The sequence below is a fragment of the Lemur catta genome, chromosome 1 (assembly GCF_020740605.2).
Source record: "Lemur catta isolate mLemCat1 chromosome 1, mLemCat1.pri, whole genome shotgun sequence".
In the NCBI taxonomy this organism is placed as follows: domain Eukaryota; kingdom Metazoa; phylum Chordata; class Mammalia; order Primates; family Lemuridae; genus Lemur; species Lemur catta.
Window position 1 is genome coordinate 198,121,177 of NC_059128.1, and position 19,245 is coordinate 198,140,421.

The window sequence follows — 19,245 nt, forward strand, 5'->3', positions numbered from 1 at the left end:
ACATGCCAAGTCATGTCAAAGAAAGACCAAGTCCCTGGCCTCAAGCAGACACCTTTACAAAGCTTTGAAGACTCTTGCTAAAAGCAGCTCTTTGAGGGCAAGGCCAGTGCTTGATTTCTGCTGTACCCCCACCCCCTCACGCAGGGCCTGACACCTGGCAGGTGCACGTAAGAGTTTGCTGAACTGAGCAGAGTAAGAAACTTGAGGGAAAAGAAGACAGCATAGTATCCTGTCAAATTTCTTTGCAGCATTTTCCCTCCTATCAATACTTATGGTTTATATCACACTGTACCTTCTATTAGGGTTAGAGTATGTCTTAACAACTTTGCAATCTAGGTTGAAAGCTATTTGTGGGCAGGGTCGCTGTTCCACTTGTTTTTATTTCTCATTGTTTCCCATCTTGGGCCTGCTACCATTGATACTGTTGCATTGAATACTGCAGACTGGATAAGGAAGAGGTGAAGGCTTTGCAGAGCTTTGCACTAGACCTTTGCCCTTCAATGCCCTTCTTAGCCCTTATGGGCCAGAACATTCTTTTGTGTTGAGGACTGGAGAATGTTCTAAAGACACCCACCTACAATTGGCACTGGCATATACCTATTTGCCTTCTTGGGGAAGGGTATGAAAATAAAATAAGGGAATAAAAGTCTCAGCTGGAAGGAATGGGAAAGGGGAGAATCAAATAGTATTCCTAGATTTTATTCAAATTATGCATAATGATGAGTGGTCCTGCTACCAAAAAAGAATGGCTTAAACCAACTACTCTAAAACTCTTGGCAGATACTCTACCTATATTGAATTGCCTAGATATTTTCATTCATATCTTCTTGTAGGTATTAAGAAAAGTTATATTCCTTAAAATTAAACATTCAGTGTGTTCTTCCAAGTTTCTTAATTTCTGTTTTTCTGGTTGGAAGATGATTGACGGTACCTACTCTGAATGCTTTCCAGACTAAAATCATGGTTGTCTCACTCCGGATACGGAGTAGCATCAGGGCCTTTGTGCCCCTTTCGTCTTCTGTTGGTGTTTGCCAAGAATGATATTTTTGAGGACAATTCTTTAGTTTTAAATTTAAAACATTTTAATTTTAAAAGCATTCATGATTGACATAATAATTATACATATTTACAGGGTACAGTATGATGTTTAGATACATGTATAAATTATGTAATGATCAAATCAGGGTAATCAGCATACCTATCTCCTTAAACATTTATCATTTGTGATTGAGAGCATTCAAAATCCTCTCTTATATAGCTACTTTGAAATATACAATGTATGAATATTATTAACTCTAGTCATCCTACTGCGCTTTGGAACATCAGAACTTATTCCTCCTATCTCACTGTAGCTTTGTACCCACTGACCAATCTCTCACCACTTCCCCCACCCCATTCCTTTTGTAGCCACTATGCTATTCTCTATTTCTGTGAATGATGTTTTAGATTCCACACGTGAGTGAGAACATGTGCTATTTGTCTTTCTGTGCCTGGCTTATTTCACTTAATATGATGTTCTGCAGGTTCATCCATGTGGCCACAGATGACAGGATTGCATTCTTTTTTATGGCCCCATAGTATTCCATTGTGTAGATATACCACATTTTCTTTATCCATTCATTCTTTTATGTACATTTAGGTTCATTTCATATCTTGGCTATTGTGAATAATGCTGAGCAAACAGGAGTGCAGATAAACTCTCCAACATACTGACTTAATTGGTTTTGGATACATACACAGTAGTGGGATTGCTGGATCTGGGTATTTACTGAGGACAGCTTTGATCCTCCCCATGGCTGTTCCCCTAGGCCACCTCTAGGTGGAGGCTGTGTGGCTATACTTCCAAGCATGTGAGCTGGTTAGTTAATTTTAATGAGAAAATATCAATCCTGTCCTCCTGTTCAGGGGACCCGCAAAGGTAGTACATTTATCCTAAATTGACTGTGTAGAATTTCTTCTCTTTAAATTATTGCCAGAAAATATCACCTCAACCCTTAAATACTTAATTCCTATTAAAGACCTAGTTGTAAGAAATAATCCTAGTTGTAAGAAGAAGGTTCATCACGAAGACTGTGGAGTTTGTCTTTTTCTCCTTTGTTTCTTTAAATGTTCTTCTTAGATTACCTTAGATCAGCAGAAAGGCGTACACTTGCACCAGGGTGCTCTGGCTCTCGGGAAGTGACTGTTGTGCTGTTTGATGAACTGTTGTGCCATAACATTGCACTTTATGTTTTCAGAATAGCTGAATAAAGCCAACCATTGCATTTACGGTAGGAACATCGCCTCAACCACTACCTGATGGACAACATGAATCTCGACCCATTTGTGTTTGCCCCTTTTCAGGTGCCAGGACTCTCAGAGCCAGACTGTTGGCACTGGGCGTCCTACAGCCTGGACGGCAGGTTGTGCTGGTGTTCCGTGAACTGACCCTGCTCCTGCCTTCATTGTGTCTTTCTCTCCTACTTTCTTTCCTTATTTTCTTTTTAGTTGCTATATTAATCTCTATAAGCCACCTTAAGTCCTCCTTTTGGGATGAAGAAAAGTCATGAAGAAGGATAGAAACAAACAAACAAATGAAAAACAAATTTTGGCCCTGGGTCCATCTTTTACATACGTCACATTTCCCATTATACGGACTCAGGTCATATTCACATTTGAGAATTAATATCCCATAGCTGCAATGCAACGTGTCACTGGGGTGGAGGGTGGGTGACAGGCAACAGGGCTCAGGGAAAGGACAATGGATCAGAAACAGCAAGACGCGATTCTGGTCCTGCACTGCTGCTGATACGAACACTGAAGACCAGGCAGCAGCTCCTATAAATTATGTTTAATGAACAAGTAAATGTCCTTTGATCTTGAATAAGTCACCTTCAACCAAACTTTCAAACAGGGGTCAGATTAAGTAATCTCCCAAGTCTGTTCATTCTAAGAGCCTGAGCAAGTATGTGCTACATTGCAAAGCAAAATTCTACTAACAATTCAGAATGAGAAGTGAAAGGAAGCAGAATTCTTATTTGCCCCTGGAGAGCTCCTCTTGCTTTTCATCCTGGGTGACCTCCTGGAAGTGGTGAGAAGGGACCCCACTGTGACTGTGGAAGAACTGAGTTGGCCTCCAGAGGACAGGGGAACGGCTGGTGCAGGATCAAGTCGGGCTCCTTGGGAAGTACCTCTACCATGCCCTCAACACAGGGGCTCTCTGTTCAAAGACACTTGGAATGAAAGGACCCAGTGTGGTCTTTTGAATCAATTGCACACCACACATGCCCCCTTACTTTAAATAGGACTACCCTGTAAAAGCATCACTGGAGCTGTACTGTGACGAGAGGCATCCCAGCTTCTGGACATTCCATTTGTCCCTTTAACATTTGCTCATGTTTCAGTTTTGGAAAAACAATTGCAAATCAACTACTGCAGGGAAAGGGCATGATTCCTTGCAACCAAAACCGGGGTTCCAAACTTTTTTTTACAGTAAGGACATGACAGTGACAGGGAAGTAGTCTGGCACCTCTAAATTTACTATACAACAATGAAATAAAAATAACAAAAACAATAATCATTGATAATAAGAAACACTTATGTGGTGCTTCCTATGACGCCAAACACTGTCCTAAGCCTGTACTCATATCAACTCATTTAACTGTCACCACAACCCTCTGAGGCAGGTACTACTGTCATCACCCCCATTTGACAGATAATGAAACTGAGTCACACCCAGGCCAATATCTTGCCCAATTTCACTCAGTTGGTAAGTGCAAAGCCAGGACTTATTCTCTGTGCCTGGCTCTTGCCACGTTGCCTTTGTGGATTAAAACAAGTAGGTTGAGGCATCTATATATACAAAGCAAAAGATGTCTTATGCTTTTTCAAGTTGCCATTTTTTTCCTCTTTCTATCTTCACTTGTTACTTATCTTTTCGTTACAGAGACAGTAATCAGAGAACACTGAAAAAGCTAGACAGGCTGGATATACCCCATTTCTTTCTTTCTACACCTTCTTTACACTATTAAAGATAAACTATCCAACCTACCCTCTCAGAGCTTTCCTGAAAAATTAACTGCCTAAATGAAGCCTTTTCTTTGTGCCTGCAGGCCAACTGCTGGTCAGTAGGCACCCCTGGGTAAACACTGATGAATGTGTGTGCAAGCTGGTCTTTATGTGTGTGGGAAGAGGAACAACAACAGAATGAGCTGCAAGGAAGCTTAAGGAAGATTTCTTGTCCTGCTGCTTCTATGGATGCTAGTCAATGTGATTATGCACAAGCTCCTTATTATCTGAGCCTCAGTTTCCCCAGGGAGAACAGCTACTTGGGTTTTCCTGGGTATCATACAGAGGAACAAGAATGGCTGGGTGGACACCCCTAGTACCTATGACTTGGAATGTTAGTGTAAAAGTCAAATGCAGAGGAACCTCCAAATTTCTTCTGCCATCATTCTGAAGCCTTAGTATGAGACCCTCAGATTGAGCCCTATGAAAACAAGCCAGTTATTAATTTAAACCTGTTTATTAATACAATGTTTACAGAGAGGGCCACTCCAGCAGACCTCAGATGATAGTAAAGATGCTGAACTATATCCTATGTGGAAATGCTGCAGAAACTGCAGACATGTGGAGAAGAACATTATTACTGCCTTCAAATATTTTTAGGACTGATGTGGAAGGCACTGTAGTTTTATTTGGCACAACTTGTATTAATGCAAGACTATCACAAGAACCTAAATCGATAAAAAAGATAAATTTTCTAACATTAGGAGTTGTTCAAAAATAGAGTATGCTGCCTTAAGCCCATGGACATTATGAAACACTGTATGTTAAACAGGTTAAATGACCCTGTTTGAAGAATACTGCCCAGGGGATTCTTGCTTTGAGAGAATTGGATGAGACCACTTTTGAGGTCCCTCATATTCCCCAGTCTCTACGATTCCATACAACGGCTTACTGAAGAAAACAAGAACTGAAATAAAAACAATTCAACTTAAATGTTATGTGAAATACTATCTTCTGTGAAACTACTTTGCTGTCACAGTTCTGTGGTTAGGAATAACTAAGAAAACTGTGAAACACAAGAAACATAGACTAGATGTAATAAAAGAGGTTCTATGAAGACTCTGGACAACAGAAGGCAGGTCTGTGTGATGTCCCTTCCGGGCTGGCGCTAGAAAACCATCTGACCATCCCTGCAGGTACGCTAGATACATCAAGGAGCTGCAATGCCTAACTCTGGGTTTTGTCAGTGTGAAATGCTGTAAGTACAAAATGTTAGCATACCCTCCCTCTTCCTTAAAAGTCCAGGAAGGATTTCAAATTTCAGTAGCATTTTAAACTGCGTTACAGAAATTTCAGCACAACTTTCTCACCTGGGCAGGAAACCCTTCCCACCATGGGATCCAGGTGACAAAGTGGAGCCCTTGGGGGATCCACCAAGAAGCAGGGTTCCTTCTACCTGTGCACACCACACGCCCTCCTAAAGCACAAGTGTGATTTATAGCGCATGCGATCGGTGACCATTATCAGAAGCCCACGGGTGAGCCCGGTCCCAGACAATGAGCATCCAGTTTTCCAGCCTGGTTCCCAGCTGTTTCATAATTTCGGTTCAGTTATGGAAATAACAGAGCAAAAGCTCAGCTAGAAAGCATTCAATCTTTGTATTGACGCTAATGACATCGAGGAATAAAGAGCTGCTCTGCCTCCCACCAGCCAGACACTGCTCTCAGGACACATGAGGATACCTACAGTTAGTGCTCAAGGATATTAAGGCCCGCTTCTTAGCAAGGCCAACGAATAACGCTCCGGGACCTGAAATGGGGGTTATTCTTGCTCACAGTACTTTCTTTTGGCTCAGAGCCTGGGAGTACGGCCCAGTGGGTGGGAATGCCACACCAACAAAAACCCACACTGATTTCCCTGTCTCTTGCCTATGCCCACTGCACTTGCTCTAGCTGCATTCAGCCGTGAGCCCTCGCCCTGGCAGGAGATGACGCAGGGCAGCAAGAACAAAGCAGGTAATGAGGAACAAAGATATTTTTCCCTTCACGTGCAACATTCTTCTTGAACTTATTCAGGTATTTACTGAGCACCAGGTACTGTTCTAAGTACCTTGGATGTATTACTATCCCACTTGATAAATGGGCAAACTGAGGCACAGAGAAGTCATGCCTTGCCCAAGGTCACAAAGGCAGTAAGTGGCAGAGCTGGGATTCAAACCCAGGCGGCCTCTTACCGGATTGTCTTGTTTCTATCTTTTTGGTGAAAGGTCATTCCTAAGGTGCTATGTCCTTGAGGCCCAGAAGCTTACTATTCAGACAGCACATGGTTACCTACCTTCTTCTGGGTTTTCTTTAGATACTGGTAGCAGATGAGACTTTATGCAGCCACTTGGTGGCAATGATGGGATCATAACTACAAAGTGTTGGAAATGACAGCATGAAATGCTGACAAGATAATCCATTAAAAGGCAGAGTTTCTCCAGGGGAAGGTTCTTTAGGCTTGACTGGGAAGAGGAGATTTTCCAAGGTGGCAGTTGACCCCAGTGAGGCACACCCAGAAGGATGAATGAAGAATGTGCTACCTCTTGTGCCGGCAAGGTCGGGACTGCTGGCTCAGTCAACAGCAGACAGCCAGCCCAGCAAGACACGATGGAAGGGGAGCACTCGGAAAAAAGTCCTCTTTAAAGGGGATGGAAAAGTCCAGGTTTTACACTAAACAGGGAAGGTACATTAGAGAATTAAGGAAGACTGGGAATGGGGAAATGCTATCTATATAAAGAGCCATTAAAATAAAAAAACTTAACAATACAGCATTTTAAAATCATCGGTTCCAAAATAACACTAAAATATTCACTCAACAATATCAATCCATTTTTGTGTCAGGCATTGTGCCAAACCTTCTGGGTATATGGTTTAATTTATTTCTCATAACAATCCTACAAAGTAAATATTATTATACTGAATGTGCATGTAAGGAAACTGAGGTTCAGAGAGGGTAAGTAATTTTCCCGAGGCCACATAGCTAGGATTAACCCTTTGGCCTCCTGGCCCTGCAAAGCCATTGTACTTTACCTCTACACTAACCCACAAGCTGGCCATTTAAAAACTGTTAGATACTTTTTTCTCTTAACGATGTAACTGAATTTCTCCTAGTATTATAACAAATATTCTTCCCAAAGTATGAAAAGAAGCCTACCTTTTGGTACATTTATTTTAATAAACCCAGTAAGGTTTTATGGCAGCACATAAAGGACTTTGAGTTTCAAAAATTATGCCTCTGACTTTAGTCAAAGTTTCCCACACTGATAACAACAACAACTAGTATTTACTGAGTGCTCTCTATGTGTTGGTAATGTTCTAGGGCTTTCTGAATTACTTCAGTTTAATCTTCACGACAGCCCCATGAAGTAAATGCTATTGCTATTTCTGGTTTTATAAATGGAGAAACTGAGGCACAGAAAAGTTAAAGAACTTACTCAGAGTTATACAGCTAATAAGGAAGAAAGGTGGGAGTTGAACCTTAGCAATCTTAGCATCTAGAATCGATGCTACTACTTCCCTCTCAACAGAATTTTACCAAATGCTCTGTTGTTAAAGGACTTTTCAGAGCTTCAGTATGTTGTTTTGCACTGTGACTCTTCAAGAAATAATGCAGCTCCGTCCACCACCATTTTTGGTAGGGGTGGTGTCTAAGAGTATCTGGGAGAAACTACTGAGGTTCAGAAGAACAACCTTGCACACCAGTGGCTTCTCTGGGCTTGGGCTCCAGCTAGCACAGCTTCTGCGAGACTGGCCTGCTCGCCCTAAGTGAAGTGTGAGTGCTAATAGCGATTGTCAGCGAAAGCCGACAACAAATGGGTGACCATTTAACTATGAAAGTTCTCTATGCAGAAGCATGAGGTGTGCCTCATTAGAAATATTTAAGCTGAATTTGACAAGTCCCTCAAAAGTGAGATCTGTCCAGCTCTTGGCAGTTGACAAAGTGCTTTCATATCCATTTTCCTGGTTAATCCACCGAACAACGTGGGTGGTGGGAACGAGCCTCCCTGCAGGGCTGAGGGGCAGGGTGTGGGGAGATGGAAGAGAACTGCAGGTGGTACATGGTGGGGCCTCCGGTGTCTTCTGACTTTCCCCCAGGAAGGAAATGCAGGCATTTCTAGAGAGTACTACACAAGAACTGCATTTAAATATCTCTTTTGTCACTGAAACCAAAGGATGCTGTTATCTTCTTGGCCTCTGTGGGCATTCTGCACAGCTGGCCCCTTTAACTCCATTCTTGTGCTTGGATACTAAATTTTTTTCACTTCCACAGCATCAGACTCTCCTGGTGCTCTTTCTACTTCCTTATGCGTTTTCTTTGCTGCCTCTTTTCCTCCTCTATTCTGAGTTCACAGAGCTCAGGCCAAGATTCTCTTTTCTTCTCAAAGTACACCTCCATTACCGTAAACCAATGATTCCCATTTTCCCACCTGCAACTCCTCTTCCGTGGCTGTATCTGCAGAGCCAGCTGCATCCCTGGCATCACCACTGGCCGCCTCGTATGCATCTTAATCTCATGACGCTCTGAACTGATCTCCTTCTCCTTCCACACGTGTACGCTAGTGTGACACTGGGGAACCTGCTGTGAGTGGCTGCCTGTGCCCCTCATCTCTGCCATCTAAGCGACTCCCACGCCCTGCTCTCTCAAGTGTGTCCACTCTTCTCAATCCCCATCTGCCACCATCCACCCAAAGCATCACCGCTGGAGATAATCCTATCTTCCCATCCACTCCTGCTTCCTCCTAATCACTTTCCTTGCAGCAAAGTTTCATTTTAAAAAGGCAGATCTGATTGTATTCCCTTGGTTAAAACACATCAGTGGCTTCCGATTCTTCTTAGAATAAAATCCAGAAGTCATCGATTTGGCCCACAAAGCCCCGCGTGATGGCGCTTTGGCTTCCCTGCCGAGCCCCTCCGTGTGCGCCACGTGCTCCCAGCGAGGCTCTGGCCGATTGGTCCCTGGCCAGGCGGGCCCGTGCCTCGGTGGCTGCTCCCTCAGCTCGCCGTTCCTCACCACAGCTGTCACGGCAACAACAATAAATGATGGCTTGGCTGACTATTTGCCTAACGCCTGTTTCCCACGCAGATCTAGTCATCACGAGGGGACACTATTTCGAGTGCCCAGCAATGTGCCCACACGGCAGAGCATTCACTACATATTTGCTGAATGAACGCCTACAGCCAGGGGAAAAGGTTTTAATTCTTCCTCACACTTTTAAAAACAATAGAGCCCAACGTCCTTGCAAGCCCCAGTCATTCACAGTGAAAAGTTAGAGGCTCATAGGGAATTCACATTTTTAGATTGCCAGGCCCTTATTTGTACATTAATGCTCTACTACTACTGGCCAATAAGATATAGGCAGTAATTCTTAAAAAAACAAATTTCAAGTGATGAAACCAAAGCAGTCTATTTTTTAGCTAGAACTGGTTGTTTTTATGAGTGGACAATGTTATCCCAGTCTTGAAAGGCACTTAATGAGACCTTGGTAGCTTAAAAAACTTAATCCAATTCTTCCAAGAATAAAACTTACTCCCAGGGAGGGGGCTGGCAGTCGCGGGGTCAATGTGATCTATTCCTGTAACTTAAAGAGACCCCACAACCCTTGAAGGCATAGAATGCGCTCAGAAAGTTGAAACAAATACATAAATCACTACCATCATTTCAAAACTCTTGAGTAGAATCAAACATCACCACCAATCTGCTCAGGATTAGTCTGCGATTACCAGAGTAGGAGGTTCAACACCTCAAGGTCCCTATTCTTGGCTCCTAACTCTGTGATACATGCTGTGTTTTGTTTATGTTGAGTAATAGAAATTTTTATGGAATTGAGTAAAAACAGAAGAGGTCCTCTTTGTACTTTTTCTCACTATTGATGGACTCATTCACCTTAGCTGGGTTTAATCAAGTTCCTGGAACTTAGCTATAAGCTGTACTTTATCACTGGTCAAAAGCCAAGAGTTTTGTCCCTACCATTTAACTGGCCTGAAGCCATGTCCTTTTCCTAAAGCTGATAAATGACTACATTCAGCATATATTCAAAATCCTTCTAAGAATATACAGACACTGATTTAGAGCTTAGCCAAATGCACATGGCTACCCGTAAATAGCAAAGGACGTGCAGGGCTTCCTCAGACACCCTCTGGTGGGAGGTGACATCTGAGATCACCAGATACAAAGGCTGCATCCCACACAGTCCTGTGTTACCAAAGGGGTGGCTGAGTGGCCTTTTGTAGAGAAGGGGAATGTGTTTCCCAGGATGCCTACAAAAGCCCGTCTGACCCGCAAAGAAGCTAAATTCTCAAGCTGAACTATGGGCTTAAAACGATTTCTATGTGACAAGGTAGTCCCAGTTCCTACTCAGGATACCAGAAACACAAATGGTCACCAAGGGCCCGGGCAGTGGCAAGGATTGGGATCCAGCAGAAGCAGGACCCAGGGGAGGACTAAATGGTGGCAGAGAATGTCATTCCTTAGGGGTTCAGAATTTACTGCTGTCTATTTCGTATTCCTTGTTCTTCTCTATTGAGCTATATGGTAAAATAAAGGATCAAAAGGTAAAGCAAGTACAACCTACTGATGCCCTGTGGCCACTCGTGTTCCTGCTTCTGGTGAGAAGCTGGGGCCCATGCCCCTGGGACAGAGCAAAGGGCTTGTGTCCGCACGCGTGCCGACGTCTGCTCCGCAAGCCAGGACCTGCAGGAGGTGTCTCTGCGGATGCACGTGCTGCAGTGAGCTGAGCCCTGACTTGCATCCGTGGTGGGGGCTCCACTAAATGCCACAGGGGAAGAAAGGTAAAGGTGGCCTTGGCAGGAGCTCTGACTGGGAGCATAAGGGACAGAACCCAGCTCAAAGCACCCATTGGGCACAGATTCTTTGCCGTTGATCATAAACCCTTGAATGTTCAGAAGGAAAGACCACGGAAGTCGAGGCCAGGTGAAGAGTAAGGAAAAGCATGTCAACTATGGCTTCTTAGTGGAGAGGCAGGACCTGCCGTGACTTTGTGCTTAGGCTCTGCAGGCCAATCCCCTGGATTTGAAACCTGTTTTCTCTCAAACTGTGTGACCTTCAGCAAGGTATTAACCTCTCTAAGACTCAGCTGCGTATTAGCTTTAGACTGGAGATTACTGGGAGGACTAAATGAGGCAGTTCAAGTAAAGTGTGGAAACAGTACTCTGCAACATAGGACCAACTACTTCCCCTCCCTGAACCTCAGTTTCCTCTTTGTGAAACGGGAATTATATGCACTTTGGATGAGAGATAATGGATATCTTCAAAGTGGTAATAATAGTAGATGAGATACTGATATAACCAAAGCATCCTGCCTGGTACTTGGCACACAGAAATCACTCCATAATTGCAACTGTTGGGTATTATTATTGCTGGTCTGAAACTAATATTCCAGGGACATAATGAGGCTGATGGGATTTACTGCACACTGGAACTGAGGCCCTCACTGATTTAAACCAGGAAGGCTGGACCTTGATGTACCATTTAAAAAGCAATCTGCTCCTGATGTCTGCAATTCACCACCTTCTAACTCTGCAGTGGCCACCTGACAAAGCAAGTGAATCGCTCTAAGTGCGTTAATGAGGAGCTAGCTGGTATTTGAAGACCTGTAAAACTACTGCCCCATTATTGTGCAGTTAGTGAACCTTTCATCTGCCGCCCAACTTCCCCATAGCTATGCGCTCTAGGTTTCCTAATTGTCTAGAGGCTTTGATGTAACTGGCAGAGGAAGGAGCCTCAGAGACACGGGCAATGTTCTGGGAAGGAGGCTTTAACAAATGCCTGTAAAACCACAAGGGTGACAGCCTTGCCCATGACAAGCCATGCAGGAAACTGTGGCTGGCAGTATTGTTTCCCACACAGATGACAGCGTGTCTGCTGCTCAAGGTAGGTCTTATCCACAAGCTGCAGGACAGGCCCTGGGTCCTAAGGGATATGAGGGGAAGGACTTGTAAAACGCTTGGCCTATGAATAGGCAGGCCCTGCGCTTCCATACTTGGCATTCCACTTATCTGCCTATTCCTTGTGTTCTACTTAACACCGGTATTTCACCTCTCAATGACTGACTCATTCATTCATATATTAGTTTGCGCATTCCACAAATATTTATGAGGCACTTACTATATGCACTAGACACTGTTCTAGGCACTGGAGAAACATCAGGGATTAAAAGAAATGAAATCCACCGTCCTCAAGGAGCTTACATTCTAGCAGGGAGATGCAGACATATGAAAGTACAGATAGAGCATGTCTGAAGAGGGTGAAAGTAGCAAAGCAAGGAAAAGCAGCAGGACATGCTGGAAGGAGGGCTGCGAGTGTGAGTGACGTGTGGAGGAAGGCCTCACTGAGAAGGTGCTGTGTGGTGACACGGGAAGGCATGGGGCCCCCTCCTGCTGCTCTGCAGTGACCACATCACCAGCAACGCAAGGGGAGCTTCCTGCGTTCTGGCCTCATCCTCTCTGCAGTCAAGCTCTGTGTGCTCCGAGCAGGCTGCGGCCCCCAACCTCCAGGAGTGAGCCCCACTCAGGGGCTCGGGTGCAGGGGTGGCTGAGCGGGTCCTCACCTCCTCCAGCCGCCGCCGCTGTTCCTTCTGCTCCTCGATGCGCTTCTGGCGCTCGGCCAACAGCTGTCGCTTGTGTTCCTCATTCTCCCGCTGCTGCTGCTCCAGCTGCTGTCGCCGCAGGGCCTCAGAACGCTCCTTGTTGGCCAGCTGGAGCCTCAGGAAGTCCCGCCGCAGGGTCGACTCCCCCGGCAGGTTCAGAATGGAGCTGCGGGCAGGAGAGAGAGATCAGGACCCCACGTGGGGCAGGGGCCGTGGCTACCGTGGGTCCTGGGGGAGGACTGTGGGCAAATAACCCACCCACACACGGGGAGGATGAGCACAAGCTTTCAGCTCCTCTGCGAATTAAATCACTTGCCCCCAAAGAAACAGAGCCGGAATGAGAGACTAGAGTTCAGCCTCCCTTTCAGGAGCACCCCTGCACACATACGCTGTCTCCATCCCTAGAGGGGGTCACATCCTCTGAGTCGTCACCTCCTCCAGGACTGTCCCTCACCCTGTGACATGGCAAAGATTTGTTTCCAAAGACTTTAGTGACTGGACAAGCCCTGAGCTCCAGACCAGCTTATTGGCACATTTAAGAAAGGCAAACAAATAAAAATGAACAACAGTGGACGATGAGGGAACCTACGCAGGTGAGCACAGATCGCCCTCACCTGCCTAGGCAGAGGTCAGGCTGCTCCTCTGAAGACGTGATGAGCCAGGGAGGGAAAATGCTTGAGTCAAGGTCAACACAGAGCCAGGACCTGACCCCGGTCTGCTAAGCCCAAGTCAGTGCTTGTCTCACTGCACCACACCCAACGGGCTTGGTTCTGGCCACAGGGAACAGCGGGGACTTCAACCCAGCTCACTGCTTCTCAGATTCCGTTTAAGTAACAGTTTCCTCATCTGTAAAACGGTGGTTTTGCATATGTGTGTGTGTGTGTGTGTGTGTGTGTGTATGTGTGTGTGTGTGCGTGCTCGCATGTGATAGAGAGAACGAGAGGACATACCCACTTTGCCAGTGGTGTAGGGCTGCCCTACCTGCACCTAACTGCAGGTGAGCAACTCAGTTCCAAACTCCTTGGTTCTGCACAGCAGCCTAACAGGAAAGTGAGAAATGGTTTCTATTTGTTTGTTCAAACCTAGCCCTTTTAATCTTTCTGGAAGTTTCCAGAAATAAATAAGAAATAAATCCATTAAACACATATTTACTTAATACCTGCTACCTGGCAGGCACTGCAATCAGCTCTAGGGATAGAGCAGTCACCAGATAAACAAACTCCCTAGAGTTATCTTCTTGCGGGAAAGACAGACAAATAATTGCAGACAGTGTAATTTCAGGTATAAGTAGGTTCTGTAGAAGACAAGAAAGGGTAACGGTTTAGGAGCGACAGAGGCAGGGAGCACTAGGACTCTAGAGGTCAGGAAATCCTCTCTGGGAAGGTGGCAGTCGATGGGAGGAGGAAGGAATGTTCCAGGCAGAAGGAAAAGCAACTTTAGAGGCCTGTGGTGTGAACAGGTGTGGCCTCTTTGAGGCACTGAACACTGGCCTGTCTTTCCAGAGCAGAGTGAACGAGAGGGAGAGTGGTTCAAGAGGTCCGAGAGACAGAGCAGACCGGGCACAGCCTGTGGGCTGTGAACAGAGGAGTAAACATGAGCAGGTCTGTTTGGCTGCTGAACGGATGACAGTCTGCAAGGGTATGAGTACTGCTGCAGCAGCTCTGGGGTAGACACACCACCCAGGATGGGAGCAGCAGGTGGAGACTGGAAGAAGGACCGGGGGGGATGGAGTTAGTGAAGCCTGTTGACAGATCTGATGTGGGGAGCAAGGGATGGCCCGCAGGGTCCGTCCCGGCAGCTGAGCAGTGCTGGTGAGAACTGGTGTGAGGCATGCCGGGAGAGGAGCGGTCTACTGGCAGTTGACAAGAGGAGCAAGTTCGGTTTTAGAGAGTGGTTAGCATGCTGAAATACTGCCATCAAATGACATAAAAAGACTTTGTTCGTGACGTCCATAGACAATGCTTGGCGTCTATAATGAGCCTTCTCTAAAACTTGAGCCTTTGTGTAAAACTCTAAAACAAACCCCATACGATGGTGCTTTTATCTACACAGGCCACTTGCCCTGTGCAGAGGTGATGGGCCTGGGAATCCAGCCTCACGTGACTCGAGGATGCTCCATTAATGTTAACTGATGTTGCATCAGTGTCAGCAGAACCCAGCTGTATTTGTGACTCAATCATCAACTCTGTGTGTGACCTGGTTACCACCCTTGAGCTGTCACCTCATTTCTGAAATGAGATAGCCATGCTCCTTTTCTTCTTTTCAGGATTTCATAATTAGATGCATCCACAAAAACAGGAACATAATCTTTGACATGATACAATGACCTGTTACATTTATAGACGTGTTAAGGTACAGCCAGTCTGGCTCCCTCAGTGACTCCTAACATGCAGTGTACCAAGGTTACAAAGACAGGGTTTCTCAGTTCTACAGAGAGTGGTCAGAGGGCTGACACAGCCATGTGGGTAAGCTTTGAAAAACCATGTACAACTTCTCCAAATGCAGGGTGTTTGGTCCTTGGCCTTATAGGAATGTTCATTTTCCATGTCACTCCTCAGTCATCATCTCTACTCAGATAAACTGGAGGCACCCAACATGTTATGTATCAGATGGAACAAAAGGAGGCTCCTTTGGTCTTTACCCTTGAGGAATCTTGTGGCAGATGAAGAGAGAAAAACTGGATGGCCCTCTAAGCCCAGTCCCACCCTCTTACAGTAGCTTAGCAAGAATCCAGCTCAATAGGTCTGAGTTAACTCAGAAAACAAAAAACAAAAAAACACATGTTGTCTAGCTCATTCTAGCAGTGGTGGCTAAGGTGGCCCATTAGGGTCCACTCCTTGCATGCCTAGAGGGTGGGGACCCATCTACCCTGGTGACCTTACTGTTTATGCATTTTCTCCCCCTAGTCTTATTAAACATTCACAGTGCGTGTCACCATGGTATGTGTGCCTTCTCCGCTTGACTCACCAAGCTGCTGTCAGCTGAATTCTCTCCCAAGAGTGAAATCCTGGCAGTGTGAGCCCACTAGTCTTAATTATTTATAAACACAGACTAGAAGAAAGTTAGAATCAAAGTCAAGTGAAATGCAAAGTATAGGGATCACAATAATAAAGCAGCACTGGATTCTGGGGTGGAGCATGTGACAACAGGAATGGCATGAGAGTTTCTATTTGGGCTTCACTTGTAGCATGTAATTTGATTTCCTGGAAATCATGTCCTCCTGGATTAGGTGGTGGTAAAAATACTAAGGCACATGATAAGGACGGTGGCTGCCTGAATGGGCTTCTCAAAGGTATGAAGTAATGAACTGCAGAACTCTAGTCCAAAAATATCACTTAGGTCTCCAGAAAGTTGCAATTTTAAGTACTTTCAGTCCTGCATTACCCAGATAATTGCCTCCTACCCATTCTACATGCACATATGCAAGGAAACAAGCTCTGATAGAGACCATAAATCTTGGGGGACAAGATAAAGAATATGCTGATTTCCACATTTTTGTAAGAGTCTGCTTAGGGAAATTTTCCCAAACTAATGAGTATATTCATGGGCCATAAATTAAATAAGACCACCCTGGTGGATTCTTAAAAATGAACCTATAAATCAAAAGGAAAGTAAATTCCACACAAGCACAATTCAGAATGTGAAAATTAGACTTGGCGTTCGTTCGCATACCTGGGCTCTCCCGAGTCATTCTCCTCTTCTTCTTCCTCACTTCCGCTGTATTCATACTCTGTCTCATCTGAAGAGAGACTCCCAGAGTGTTAGTACACAAAAAGACCAATCCCCCTCCTTTTATATATCAATAAATTAAGCTCAAAGAGCCATGGTTAACACAGAGCTGGAACAGACCCCAGGCCTCCAGACTCACGATTCAATAGTTCCCACCAGCTGGACTTAAGTATGTGGAATTAACCACATTCAAGATTGTCACAGCTGACTAGAGATATGTCCTCAATGCCTAGCGTTCACATGGAAGAGAAGATAAGGAACTGAAAAATAACTTTTGTTTGTGTTAACCCTCATCATAAAGCAACTCATACCAAACCCATTGGACCATTGCTAACTTATTGATGGTATTAATCATTTTTAAAGTAAGATTTTACTGTGACTTACATGGACTCACAAATTGCCTAGAGATTATCTTGATAAATGCAACAAAGCCATTTTTGACAATGGGTGCTACTAAAAATATATAGTTAAAATATGTTCTGATTGATCCACTAGGGCAATTCATTTAATTCAGTAAAATGTTAAGCAAGTTCACATATAAGAATAAGACTGAGTTTTGCTTTGGAGGAGATCAGAATCTAATCAGCAAGATGAGTCAATAATCAGAGCTTCCATGATTACGAAGAAAGGAAAGACACAAATATTTACTGAGTGTCTCCCATGACAGTCACTAATGCTGGATAGTTGTACCTATGTTCTCTCATTTATGTTGCTTAGTAATCCTCTAAAATAATGGCTGTTTTTCAAGTGAGGATACTGAGATTATAAGACGCTAAGCGTTCTGACCAATGTCATCTCATTAATAAAAAGTCAATCTGGGATTTGAATTTAGAATTCAATCCAGAAAACTTTCCAACTTTAAACCACTGCTCTTTCCAACATATCATACGCTAAATAGAAGTACGTAAAACAAATAGTGAAATATCAGAGGAAGGAGCAGCTAGTTCCACTGGTCTTATGAAGGAGGGGACAGTGAAGTCTTCAAGGCGGAAATGAGCCGGGCCTTGGGAGGTCAGTGGCCCTTCGCCAGGCAGCTGGCAGTGGCAGGAAAAGGGCATTCCAAGGCTCATACCCACATGGGTAAGGCTGGCAGTATTACAGCGCATGGTATGTTCAGGAAACAATGAGCCGTGAGTAGCTAGGTGTGAGAAAACCACATAGAAAGAAAAGTGGGCAGGATGAAATGGTTCACTGATTCTTACATATGCCATGCTGAGGACTTCTGTGGGCAATGAGGAGCTCTTGCAAGAGCTTTTATGCAAGGGAGGGTGTCACACAATTGTTATCTCTTCATAGCTGTGGGTTAGTAATGACAACCTTGGAGACATTTGCACACCCCTACACAGGAACTAAAACTGCAATTTTGTTATATTATCACCAGGAGGCAGCAATCACACAGTGAGAACTCTCAGATTTATAGACACATCTTGCCTTCCACACCACTGAGATATTAAAGAGATTATGAAACAAAGCTGAAAGCGTCATGAATTCAAATGAATTTTCTGAAATCAAAAATTAGCTTCATACATCTAGATATGTATGAAGTTTTCAGGCTACTTATTTTTGAAGCATTATTTTGTCAAAATGTAAAAAAACCTATATAAAGTGTTTTAATATTCCACACTGGAAGTTTAATATTCCAAACTTTCCTGAAATGGATGAATAGAGAGTTCAAAGTAAAGGCAGAAATTTTATCTAATAAAGAAAATTACAGCAAGGGAAAGAAGCACACAATTATTCCAATTACTTCTACTCTCTAGAGTAAAACCTTCATTTGTCAGGCTCCTCAATTTTAATACTTCACCAGAATTTGGTTTGATTGCTTTTATATCACTGGGTTAAATTAGCATGTGTCAATATATCTTAAGGAAAAAATAAAAGGTTAAAAAATCATAAAGCAATACAAAGTAAAATTGCTTGATTCTACCAAAACTGGTCATAGAACGACTAAGAGAGGAGTAAGTAGTACTAAAGGAAGCAAACTAAGTCTTTGCTCAAACTGAGCAAATGGAATGAGATCTCATTTGATTAACACTCTTCCTTGGGGAGCAGACAAAAATGAGACTAGAAGTGTGATTCTGGTGGCCCTAAGCCCAAACAGGACTAGATTCCTTAAATTACCACATAACTCTTGAATAGACCTATTTCCAAGAATCTTACTTTTCCACTCTGCAGAGAATGAACACATTGAAAATGATCTATCTTCATGGTATGGTGAGTTCTGAGTCACATTCCAGAGTTTGTGCCAAAAAATGTGAAAACAACCTGAGGCACAGCTTTACCCTCTTATTCACGGGTCAGAGGGAGAAAGGTTACAAGTTCTCACAAAATACCTTTGAGTCATCCTGAAGAATTATAGGTCTATAAAGAATGGCCTAAATAAGAACAGCTAGTATTTACTGAGTGCATTTATGTACCAGATATTGCATTAGCATTTTACATGCATTATCTCATTTAATCTTTGGGATAATGCCAGGCAATAGATTTTATTATTGTACCCCCAATCCCATTTTGAAGATGAGAAAACTTGGATGAAGTTCACATAACTGAATTTGAACCCAGAATTTGAACCTGAAAACAGAGTCTGAGCACTTAAACTACTCTATATATCCACAGTAGAACAAAATATCCTTATTAGAGAAGCTGGCATCTAAAGTTTGCATGTCTGACACACTGCCCTAAAATATTTCCTGAAAAATTTTGAATTCATGGAGTGGCCCAAGATCATCTTGGACAATGAGCAGTTGAAAAATCTGTCCTAGTGTTTGACCTCTACCTAGTGTTTGACCTAGTGTTTGACTGGCATGTTATCCCTGTCCACCCACTGACACCTGAGATGGGCCTCCTTTCTGGCTTAGCCTCATAACCTCCCGCTCCTGAGT

The 19,245-nt window shown here is 44.0% G+C and overlaps 1 protein-coding gene across 6 annotated transcripts in view; it reads right to left on the reverse strand.

The window, feature by feature from the left end:
• Positions 1-19,245, reverse strand: part of TNIK (TRAF2 and NCK interacting kinase) — a 357,185-nt gene that overhangs the window by 74,723 nt on the left and 263,217 nt on the right. For all 6 annotated transcript variants that reach the window (XM_045539660.1, XM_045539658.1, XM_045539657.1 and 3 more), the window contains exons 11-12: positions 16,307-16,373; positions 12,596-12,800 (exon numbers count right to left, since the gene is read on the reverse strand). In XM_045539660.1, the coding sequence (XP_045395616.1) occupies positions 12,596-12,800; positions 16,307-16,373 (272 nt within the window). The remainder of the gene's footprint in view (positions 1-12,595; positions 12,801-16,306; positions 16,374-19,245) is intronic.